Raw genomic sequence first — 13,094 nt, 5'->3', positions numbered from 1 at the left:
TGTATTTTTATTTTATTTTTAATCATAATCCTTTGAAGTGTGACACTAGTCATTTCTAACATAACGTCAAATACCATTACTGTAGGAATTTGTTTGTCCTTGCTTTGCCTCATGCATTTGGTATTTAGATGCATGCAAAATTCTAATAGCCTCCACGCCTACTATTGCTTTATTTTTCAAAAAAGCTATTTAACTGAAGTCCTGAAAGAGTCAAATGCCCTACAGATGTTAATGGCCCAAGGCCAGCAAATGCCTTCCAGTTTAAAGTCAGATTCAATACACTGCTTTTACACAATAAGATTTTCATTTCTTGTGCCCCTCCCCTATTTCTTGCAAATGTCATTTCCTTTTTCAAATTAAATGTAAAATGACTTACTCTGCTGTTAATCAAGGTCTGTTAAATTGTTTACTGTATATCCAGGGTTTATAGCAATTACTTTCTAAGCTAAAAGCTCTGTATGGCCTATTGTTGTTCCTCATGCATGCATTCAGAATTCAGAATTTCTTTTGCATGTCACTCCATTTTAACTGTTTATCAGCTCTTAGAAGAATCCAATGCCACATGAACATTTAAAGTTTTATCAGTATTTCAGCAATGAGCAACGGAATTTACACACTGGCAGCCATAAATCACACCTTCAGTTTTGATTTTGTATCAACATTTTTAACCCCCTAAATTAAGCTTGATTTGAAATGCATCTTCTGAGTGATAGTCCTGAGGGTTATCTTAACAGATGAGTCCATTTGGGTGGGCCAGGAGTTATGGGGGAGATAAGAGAATCAACTAAAATCAGGATCATGCACCAACAGTTGCAGAATTTGAGCTAATCCACACTTCTCAATCATTGCACCATATTAACATGAGACTCCAACAGCAACAGCATAACCTGTGCTTATCCCACAAGCAGGGCGAAAGGAAGACGACGCAAAGGAAGTCTTTGTGCTTGTTTGCAACAGAAACCACAATCTCTGATCCTGCCAAGCCTAACAGAGAGGAAGACAAAGATATGAAAAACAATCACAGAAAAAGCGATCACAGAAATGACAAATTTGAGATGACTACTCCAATTCTTCTGGAGAAGAGCGCTGTGGTAAATGTTTATAATGTTCACTTAGCTTTACAAAATGCTAAAATAACAAGTTCATTTAAAGAACTTGAACAAAAGGTACACTGTGCACTTTCAAGAAGAACTAAATGAATCACATGACTGAGAGGAAGAGAAGTGGTGAGGGTTAAAGTAATTTTTTGACCTTCCAATTCTTGGTTGTTCTAAAAGACAAAGCAGATTATGGTTCAACTGTGACAGCTCAGGATGTCTACATAGATTCAGCTATGCAAGCAGCAGCACTGGATAGGCTATCTGCACTCACCAAGGCCCCATATTAAGTCCCTGGGCTGCCCCAAAACACACTGTATGATGGCATTTTTGACTGCATTTTTGGAAGGGGGGGGAAATGTGTATGGAAAAGCCTCTTACTATCTTTTTGACTTTTAGCTGAATTTGTGTTTCTTCTATTTTTTGTCCTGCCTTCTATCCAGCATTCTGTAATCAGTAGATCTGCTCAATATTTTTACTACAAGTAGGCAAATTTAATAAATTTACAGCAGGATTCTCCAAACATCTTATGGTGGTTATCAGCACCAGAGGCAATGGAACCACAACTATGATTGCAGCAAGTTCCTGCTAGGAAACATGTTGCTGTCTTTGAAGATTCATGGTCTAGAAAAATCACTCACAATTGTCATCACTAAAGGAAAAGGCATTTTTCAAAGGAAACTGCTAAATCTGGTTACCTTCTACTATCAAATTTACTTTATTTGACCTATCAAGCCTCCAGACATGCAGTCAGCTCAATAAAGATTCTGTTTAAAATCCTGAACATTGACAAGAAACATCTTTTCCTCTGGCCAAAAGCAGAAGACAACATATAAGACATTAGAAAAGATAACAGAAAAACATATGTGCTGCACAGAAGCTGAACAAGAAGAAATTGCATTTGTAACGCAGATCTCTATGTACAGAAAAGACAGCAGCAATCCACTTATTGCTCTTTGAGTACCTGAGGGGAAGGTCAATGATAGGGATAGATAACACAGACACATCACTGTCCAAGTCCAACAGTGTTTAATCGGTAAACAAAGCCTTTCCTTCCTATCTGAAAGAACAGAGAAGCTCCTCTATGATCATGGCTCTGTTCACACCAAGCTCAGAAAAACTGTACTCTTAAACATATTTAGGTTCTGGGCTGGGGAAAGAAACTAGATGGGGAAAATAGGCAGGATATACATCATAAACTACTTTACTATGAATTATTTCCAGTACTGCCACAAAAGGCTTCTACACCTTCAAGTGAACTTATTAGTCCAACTGCAAAGAACTGCCACCATCACAGACCCTTAGTAAAAAGGTAATTTTAAAACATTGATTTGTCTGAGGTTGCTGGTTTTTGGAGATTGTTTAGCAATCTCTACTTCCACCAAAGCTAAAATAAGGTATTTGGGATGATACAAAGAGATGTTATAATCTAAATCTTGTTTCTATATGTACATTATGCAGAAGAAGCAGCTCAGTTTCATAAAACATTACTTGGACATTGTACAGCTAGTCATCCACAGATCTTGCAGGGGAAGGGGAACAACAAAATTTTACAATGGTTGTCTTTAAACCTCAAGGTACAGCAATCAATTTATTTAGTGACTTTGGGGGAACTGGGTAAAGAGGAGTAATTCAGGTAAGTAGCACTAATCCTTTTCTTGTGAGAAAATCATGCATGCCAGGGCTTAGCTTCTGTTTTCATTTATTTAGCTGTACGAACATGATATAACTTAAAAGCTGTTGGTCCAGACTACAGTATAGTAATACACAACCTTCCACCTAAACCACCAAACAATATGGCTCGGTGAATAACAGAACTTACTTCTATTTTAGCCAAAGTCCCTAATTTAAATAAACCATGTTCATTGTCTAGGATGAAAAAAATGGTAAGAAGAAAATACAACACCTTCCCTACCCTCCAGCTACACACACTTTTTATAAGTGCTTCATCAGAAAGTTCATTACCTGAGTGCTGATAGATCTGGTTCCATCTGTTGCTTCTACTGTCAAGTTGTAATTTGATTTCTGTTCTGCATCAAGAGGTCTTGCAACAATGATAGTTCCTGTGCCCTTGTCCACATCAAATCGACTGTCATAGTTGCCACCTTGTTCAGGGAATTGTGAGAGGGAAAAGTTAATAAAATGCATCATTGCTTCATTGTTTTCATGTATGATCATGTTCTGTCTTCCGATGCTTAATGAAGGTGGAACTATATATACACATACTTATACATACATTTAGTTTAAACACTTTGGGTTTTTTTCCTGGTAACATGATATGCTGCTAATAGATATTTAAAACTGAGTAGTTTTGGACAAAGCTGATTTGTCTGGCTCATGGAAAGTCAGCAGGTAAATTCTTATTAGCATGATTCTCTACTTAAAAAAAAAAATCCACGGAATTTAATCATTCCATATAGCAGGAAATTGAGAATTACTGGGCCAGATGCAATAGTTCATTTTGGGCAGATTGTCAGCTAATAAGTGAAAAACATACTTTTTATCAAAATAAATTAAAATCCCAAATCAGACATACAGTCAAATTTTTGTCTTTCGGAGCAGAGTACATATTATTACATTCATATATGACTATAGATAAGGCCAAAAAAGCTGCAGTACCTCCAAAGGATTCTCATCTTAATGTTGAGTATCTAAAGAATTCACTATCTCACTCCTACTGAGATAGGCAGGATTCAGAATAGTGCTAGAGGTTTAAATGCCCAATGTTTAAATATGGCCAAGTTCCTTTTCTGAAGCAAATTATCTTAATTTCCCTTGTGAAACTTTCATATTACTCTTTGAAATATAGTTAAATAACTGTGTAGATCAATAGCTACACTCAGTCGCTTAAACATTTAATTGATCATCATCCTGTCACCTGGAGCAGACTGTCCTGAGAATACAATGTCCATTAAGTCCAAATACTATTAGTGATGATAAATACTGCCATTTAACTACAATTGCTTTAGACCTCTCAATAAACTGCCTGAAATGGAAGAATCAATTTTTATTTTGGTCAAGCCAGTGCTAGATATGGCAAACCAATTTCTCCTAATTATGGGCATGTGTTTTTCTAATTATATTTCACAAGAATAGCAGATAGCATTCAGATATCATCTGAGTGCTTTTTCTTTTCTTTAACAAGATTATACATGCTAAGCTTTGCAAATCACTAAATGCCTTTTATGAAAAGCCAAGGTTAGAAGTGAGAGGGTGAAATTCCAAAGGTTGCAAATTTGAACTCAGTCCAAGAAAAAAACAGTAAATACTGAAATGGGCCCCCATTCACATGTAAAAAGGATTTCACCTTTAGAAGGTTCCACTGCATGACAAACATATCATTTTAGGAAAGATGAGCTGGATTCTGCTTCACTGGATTTGAGATATTTGATAATGACCAACATCACGTAATTTTTCTAGTTCAATCGAAAGTCAACTCCTCTTAGTAGCCCAGCAGCAGTTTCTGAATCACTCAAATGGATAGAAACTAGACAGCATGAAAGGCAGCAGCTTTTTTCTTTTCTTAACAGATGTACATGAATTTTTTTAATGGGCTTTGTGCAGTATGTCAGTTTTAGAAGATGAATCTAGTTTTGCCATTTTCTCAGATGGCTCAATGAAGTCCTCTATATTTTAAGGGAAGAGTAAAGTGAATGGGTATGAATTGGCACAATCAGTTTTCCTGACACAAGGACAAGCTCCCTAACCAAAATTTTTCCCTTCCTTATCAAGAATGGGCCTTGCCTATGTTTGTAGTAATAGTTATATCTGGTTATCCGCTGAAGCAGAACTCAACCCAAACTTCTGCATCGAGTACACTGAAAGTGTAACAGCAACAGTTTTGGCCAAAGCCAAAACTGGATGCTCAGAATTGATGCTGTATAAATGTAACGATGACAAAACAAAACAAAAACGAACCTGTCACAAATGCAACCGTGAGCACTTTGATTTCCGAAGGGTTAATAAAATAAATAGTTTATAAATGTACGCTTTCATTTCAGATCTCATAATCTGGTAATAAATTATGTGATCTCAGCAGATACCTTCTGCTGTACAGTTCAGGTCACAAGCCATCTGTAAGATGTAAAATACTTCACTAGCAAGCTTGTCTCCTGGCTCAGCCAAAAAGAAAGAAAGCATGGAAAGCAAGCACAGAACACAAAGGAAAGCTGTCAATCAAATTCATTCATGCTATTAGAAACAGTAAAAGAGGGTAGTAAAGTGACCACCTGTAAGAGTAGCCCATAACTTCACAACATGATCACATATCAAACTTTCTAAAACACTTTAACTAAGAAAACTGTCAAAATAAAATGTTTATTTTACAATGCTTGGACTAGTTATGCTCTTTCCCCACGGAGTTTTCTGTATATGTCTTTCCAAAGAGGGCAGGAAAAGATCATTCATTTTCTGCATTAGGCATACAATAAAAATATGTAAATGACCAAACTGCTCCACACTTAGACGGAGCAGATCGAAATAATACTATCAGCCAGAATTCTATTCAGATGTACACACTGTTCAGAGTGCATAGCAGTTGGAGCACACTAAGAACTATAGAAAAGTACGTCCTCAATCTAATTAACAAATTTTGCTAATAAAAGGCCTCAGAAAACATCTCTACTGTACTGTGTTCAAACTCCCAAAACATCTGAGGCCTCTTCTATCTACTCTCTTTCATCTCCATGAACTGCTCATGTTGTTCTGGCCATGTCACTCTTAACCTTTCCTTTAATGGACTCATTTCAGTCTACAGATATTTATGTTTGCTGTTGACAAATTAGGATAAACCTAATTTGAATTGGAGTACATGATACCTTCTAATTTTTCCTGCTCACTTATGTTTATACTTTCTGCTTTTTTACTCCCATATCTGTGTGTTTAGGTCTGTTTGGGAGATCAGTGAAAGAGCAGCCTCGGTTCCAAAATACCTCTAATGCAGAACTTTGCTCCTATGAGAATGCAAGAAAGCATCCCCAACTTTTTAGTTCCTCCACACTGTTGTACAGATTTGTAACCCCTAGATTTGTCTAAACACCAAAACTTTTTATTAAACTATAATCTATTTGGACAGGAACACTTTTTTCAAGAATACTTTAGAAAGAACCACTTAAAAAATTTTTTGTAAGTATTAATGCATTAGCAATGATTATCAATATCATCACAGGTTGTTCATGCATGAAGCATGATTTTAGGGAAGAATTGTATCTGTTTGCATGTGCCTGAAAATTTTTTGAAAACACCCTCAAAGTATTTGGCATTTATATATATTCCTGCTACATGTGTCAGTTTCATAAACTTTATTTTTAACTGTTGCTGTTCTCAGCATGGCTCAGGAAATACACACCAGCAAACCAGATGCTTAAAATACATAAATTATTGAGAAATCATTTAAAATATGCTCTTCCCAGCAACTTAACACCATAATAATGACTAAAGTTTTCAGTAGTAACCAAGATGAAAAAGATCCTTCTCTCTCTTGTGAATGTAGTAGAAAAATCACAGTCTGACAGACTGACAGAAAGATTTTGCTTAAGACTAGAAGCAGTTCACTACAAGGCATATCTCCTGAAACAAAGCTATGCCATTCTCCTTGATTCTAACACACTTAACACACAACAGAACTTGGTTTTACTATCAGCTATGCAGTGAACACTCTGTGTATTACTGGTGCTCACAAGTCTAGTGGCTAAGTCTAAACTTCAAAAATGTACTATTAATTTTGTTACCATGACATCAACATATAATCATATTACTGGTTAGAAATCCCCTTTCAATGGTATAGGCTAAGATATGATTTAGTAGAAAGAATATGTACAGGAAGAAGATTGCTGGTGTTAGGAACATTGCAAGCTTTCCTTTTAGTACTGAATCAGAGGACAGCAAACTGAGAAGCAGCCCAGAGAAGAAGAAATCCGTGTGAACGGTACAATCTCTCTTTGTGTGTACTATCTTGATCTGCAGAAAACTAGAATTTTATTTCCTTTCCTATCATACAGTCTAGGAGATTGACTTCATTAGTTTTAACTTCAGTGACACAATACTCACAAGCCATTTTTAAAACTGCAACACAGCAGATATTTTGCAACTTAATTTTAATCTTTGATACAGAAAAGCATTGATAAAAATTAAATAATTTTGACTTATAAAGTCCGCATCTGCATTTAAAGAATTCAAAAACTTGCATTATTTGGAAGTGTGATTAAAACCAAGCTGCAGTGAGCCCTACAGTATCTCAGACTCCATGCATTTGTTTCTAATAATAAAGGCCCTTAAGGCATCCTTACCCGTTATGTCAAACCAAAGTGGTGTTCCAAGAGGTTCAACAGCTATTACACCAATCATGTGAGCAACTGGGTCACTTTCCATCACCGTAAAAGAAAAAAATGATTCCTCAAAATAAATAGGCTCTGTGGGTGGGACGGGCTTTGGAATCCATTCTATGTAAAGCCGTGTAGTCGAAGATTTTTGTGGACGACCATTATCTACAGCTTTAATCTGTGAAACAGACACATCTTTTAGGCTACAGGATCACATAAATCATTATGTCACATAAATAGAAAGCAGTAATAAGCTCCAAGCATGTTTGCTCGTGTGAGATATTTCCAGAAAGGTTAAGTGTCTCTCAAAGTGCCACTTGCCCTTCATTATCTGGGCAGCAAATGGAGAAAAAGTATGCAGCACCTGATAGGAGCACAAACTGTTATGTTACCATAAATTCACTTTTATTTTGCTTTCTTCCCAAAGGTGAGTCAAACTGATTGTTTATGTTCCCTCATGACATACATTATCTGTCAAGTTCTGAAAAAGAACAGACATTCTTGATACACAATACAAACATCTGAAATAATCCTTTAATGAAAACCAAACAAACACACAAAACATTACTTCTGGATTTGTTGAAGCTTTCTTCCTTCAGATACTGCAGTCACTCACCTGCCAGCTACTGAATAAGAAATGAACAGATAAAAGAACACTTTACATATTCATGATATACAAGATTTTCACTCACTGAAAGGATATCGTAGTCCCTTGCCGCAGAAAATTTCTTTGATGAAACCACTCCAGTTTTTGGTTCAATAAAGAATTTGCCATGTTCATCACCATCTTCAATGCTGTAGGAGATCTCTGCATTGGGGCCTTCATCTTTATCTGCAGCAATAACTCGATAGATTGGCTCTCTCCTAGCAGTTCTCTCTCGCTCTGGCTTACCACGCTCTGGAAGCCGAATTTTGTAGAATTTTTGCAAGAATTGAGGCTTGTTATCATTCTCATCTAAGACCTTCACAATCACCCATGCAACTGTTGATTTTGCAGGAGTACCGTTGTCTGTTACTGTTACCTGTTTTTATTAAAAAGGGTAAAGTTAGTGCTCAAACAGGGTCCTTCCAACAATGCTCCTCCCTAAATGACATTTTCCTACAACTGCCTAAACAACTGCAATGTTATCCCCTAGCTTCAGTTAAAGCAGTTGCCTAAAGCTATTAGGTGAGTATTCACAAAAGGCACTACAAAAGTATATTCAGCTATTATCTTAATATTTTGACTTATGAAATGCAACATGAAATGCAAATATTCATGCTCATCTCTAACAGATGGTATGATTTCCACATTTATGAATATCTGTTCCCTTTAGTACTTGTAAAGGAACACCTCCACATACCTTTCAGTTCACAAAAAAACCCCCAACCAAACCCAATGAGAAAACCAAAGCATATTCCAAATGAGGAAATTACAAAGGGTATGGGATAACATGTCCATTAACATAAAATTAGCATTGCCCTGAACCAAGCAAAAAACAAAGGCAAATTTGAGAAAAATCTATTTGATTTGAATGCAACATCAGTTTTGAAGGCATTACTGACATAACAAAGAGAATACTATGACATGAGAGAATAACATGAAGCTAATCTATAATAACTGCACAAGAAAGTGCCAGCTGGCACTCAGAAAATACTTAGAAATTGGGAATAAAAAACATGGGGCATATTAGTTAATATTATGCAAGCAGAAGTGCAATCAAAGATCAATTTAATAGCAAAAAGTAATAAACCCACCAACCCATCTGGTCAACATTTCAATGCTCATTTAATTAGCCAGATGCTCAGCACTTGGGTCATAATACTGTCCACCATTCTGTGCATTTCTGGGTTTCTTTCCCACCTATTATCACAGTTGTAAACATAAAACTAATGCATGGGAAAACTGCTACTTTAGGCCGGGCTGTCAGTATCGCTCTGTAGTTAAAGAGTTCCTCTGTCAGATACTTCACAGACTTTTAGTTAAAACTTTAACAACCTATTTATATTTTGTAATTTATAATTGTAATTTATAATTCTTCATTCTTTGTTCAAAAGAACAAAGAATGAAGAATTATAAATTACACCAGCAGGCAATAAACAATGTTACAACCTAAAGAGCAATGAGCTTAAACTGCTATTTTATACAGAATGATGAAAGCAGGAAGATTTATGTACCCTGACGTGACATTGTAATCCTAAAAATAAACTTTCTGAGTTCTGTACATGTTAGCTTAAGGTTATAAACTCAAGCTTAAATTAGCATGACTGCTAGCAGACAACTGCCCATAACATTACACCATGAGTGTGACCTCTGGCATAAGTTTTGGCCCAGAAAAAGTAGCACACACACAGACACACACGTTGCTTAGCTGCAGCCTGAGAATTCACACAACTTAGACACAATTTTCAACAGGCAACTTGGATGTGGACACCCTGTTCCAAGGATAACGCGTAAGCTATCAAAGCCATATGAGCCATGTGGCTTCAGGATCAGAAAACAATCCACAGCTCATTTTATATGCTGTATAAATCTCATACAAAACCCAGTATAATATATAGAGAAGTAAAAGTCATGATATGCTAATTTTACAACCAGTATACATAGCAGTGGTCAAGAAATAAGACACAATGGACATGAAGTGCTTTGGAAAACTGAGACAACCAGATTTGATGAGGCAATTTGAAAAGAGAATTATATAATTACTTTAAAATTTACAGGAATACTATGTCGAGTACTAAATCAGATTTACCATTTAATTAATTTTGTTACTATTACTTCTAGAAACACACTGTAGAAATTCTGCCCCATTGCTGCTTAGCTACAAAGTGTTCTTTTCAAAGCTGATACAGAAATGAAAATAACGATTAAAAAATTGGTCCAACAGCTGCATGAATCCAGCTTGCAATGTACCAAAGGGATACAAAAGGCTCAGAAAGACTGCACATATACTGCAATTATGCAAAAGGATAGTTTGTGCTATCAGGGAATAACTACATTCATCTCCAAGTCTCTGCAGTCATTGCCTTCCTATTGGAACACCTTTCTAAGGATTTCACAAGTTCTGAGTAAGTCTAGAGTTGTTTCTCTGTCTTTAACATTAATTAGGCCAACTCCCATTGTGGTCTTTTATCTATCACCCACGACAAGAGGCACAATAAACATTCCAAATAAATCTTAGGACATAAGGATCGCTGTGAATATTAAATCTTCACTACAGGTAAAGAACCATGCCTTTACACTACTTGACAACATTGTGAAACTGGATGACTCCAAGTTCTCTGTGTGTTTTCCTTTCATGCGGTTTGACAGAGAATGCGAAAAGCTCTTAAATAAACTCCAGTCAATTAAATGTAGCTAAATAAAAGCATTATGCCACAAGTTCCATGCTCTAGGACTCCGGCTCTATAACGCATGTCTTGCAACTGATATGACTGGTAAACACATTATGCAGCAAATAGGGCTACTCACATACCACCCTTTTGTATTCTCCATATTATAAAAACATTCTGCACTTCTTCTTCAGAAGCCTATATTCAGCAAAAGTTAGGGTGAAATAGCTATTCCAATAATTACACAGGAAGATAAAAAGAGGACATGCCTTTGAATGAAAATCTTTGTTTTGAGATATAGGAAAAAAATTGCATTCAATCTGTACCTTTACTCTTTTTTAGCAAAAACCCCCCAACACACAGTTTTTATAAGATAGGTGGTTATCTGCATTGCAACATAATGAACATAGAAGGAAATTACTTCTGAAATCCAGTTTTTTACATTCTTCATATAGTAATCAAGTCTGGCAAACTTAATTCTCTGTAAATGAGCAATGAGCTTACAGTCACTGTTTTTCAGCAAGCTAAATAAATTATTTACCTCCAGTATGTGCTCCCCCTGCTGCTCTCGATCTAGTTTTCTGGATGTGGTTGTAATTAGCCCTGTAAACGTAAGAGAATAATTAATCAGATCCTTCAAGAAAATAATCTGAATGAAGGTTAGGTTAAATCAGCAGTTACTGATATCCACAATCTCAATTTCTTCTTAGGTGGTCACTTCCATTTTTTGTAGAATTTATGCTTTCATTAAGGGAAGGGGTGAGGGGTTTCCAATCCTTAAAAGCTGTGAAAATATTCTTTGCAATCTGAAGACAAAGCTGTTGTAACACTTAAGACAAACACAGTTCAGTGTTTCAACACATCTGTGCATGTTCCATTTCTGACAGAAGTAATGAATGTAATTCTCCCACATGAAATCTTGTTTTCAGAGGGCATTCATAAGCATTTTTCAAAAGGTGCTGATGGACATTATCTGAATTAATTACCAATCTCTTCAGGATAAACACCTATTTGTAATATTAGTGATAAGGGCAAAAGAAGGATAACCTGAAGAGATGCAATAAGAGTGGAAAACAGAGCAATTTGTCTGTGTTGGCTTAATTTCACAATGACAAGCAGTCAAACAGTTGCTGTCAACAATAGCAGACAACAACCACAAGTTTTTGATGTATGATGTTAATATTTTGTCACAAGACTTTGCTCTTACTTGAACTAATTCTCTCTAACAATTAGTTTAGAATTTTAACTATTGAGTTTCACGAAAAGTAAACTTGGTCAACTCTCAATTACAGCGGAATGATTTGCTCTTGTGTTAGTTAACTGTGCCATGGATGAAGCCACAAGAGGATTCCATTTCTTTGCTGCACAAAAGCCATTAACCTTTTTGCAGGTACAAGTTGGCCCCACAAATACCATTGCTGTGTTCACATGGGACTGACGCTGTGCTAGTAAATCTTGCTAGACCCAACCTGGCCTTTCATGAAGCAAACAGCAAGGTTTGGATTTGCCCAGCTTAACCAACTACTGATCAAAGCATCCCATATTCTCCAAAGCAGCAACACAGAGGACACAGCAATGTCAGGAGATATTTTATCCAACTATCCCAGCTTTTGACAGTGAAAGGAAAGCACTGCCATCTTGATCCTTAATTGTCAAACTGGAAAACAGAGAAGCAATTACCCAATAAAGGATGAAAGAGAGATCAAAATACAGGCAGCATACTTCATGTTCCATTTTCCAGCTATAGTGTAATTTTTTTTATTAATATGACCTTATATAAGGAAAATTAAAATCCACTTATAAAGTTTTCAAAGCTGGTCTGCTACAACAAAAAAGCCTTCAATTTTGTCTCTCAGCTGATAAAAAGCAGAGTATGTAAGAAAAGCAATAAAGACTTCAATTTCACTTAAAAGAGAAAGGCCAAGAGAAACAGGATTGTATACCACAGGTGCACAGCTACTCAATGCTTCTGACAAAAACAGCTGTAGTCTACTTATACCAACAAAATAGACAGCCTGTGCTAAATAATATGAACAAAACCTATATGAGGCGATATTACAGCTGTCAAATGTTCAAACAACTATTCTCCAAAAACCAGATAGTGCAAATAAGAGCTGTTTCAACTACAGTCAAATCTGCCCTTGTTTTTGCAGCAATTTTGTTTGCCATCGTATCAAATCCATTATTTATCTAGTATTCTAGACAACGGTGGGTCATCCTCTCCTGCTTTATATTTTTATGCTTTTACAGCACACAGAAGATATGTCTGTTATTGTTAGGTTACATCTTTTGGTATCATGAAGTTAGTTGTCCTTAGTTACAAAGAAAGAGGGAATGAAAATTAAAACATTCACAAACCCCAAAC

General features: G+C 36.1%; 1 protein-coding gene across 1 annotated transcript in view; it reads right to left on the bottom strand.

Moving 5' to 3' along the window:
• The window catches only part of FAT1 (FAT atypical cadherin 1), a 106,196-nt gene that overhangs the window by 40,583 nt on the left and 52,519 nt on the right, over positions 1-13,094 (bottom strand). The window contains 4 exon segments of the mRNA XM_032110457.1: positions 3,063-3,202; positions 7,385-7,595; positions 8,110-8,439; positions 11,271-11,332. Coding sequence (XP_031966348.1) covers positions 3,063-3,202; positions 7,385-7,595; positions 8,110-8,439; positions 11,271-11,332 — 743 coding nt within the window.

This window comes from Corvus moneduloides, chromosome 5, assembly GCF_009650955.1.
Source record: "Corvus moneduloides isolate bCorMon1 chromosome 5, bCorMon1.pri, whole genome shotgun sequence".
In the NCBI taxonomy this organism is placed as follows: domain Eukaryota; kingdom Metazoa; phylum Chordata; class Aves; order Passeriformes; family Corvidae; genus Corvus; species Corvus moneduloides.
This window is presented reverse-complemented; position numbering and strand designations above follow the sequence as displayed.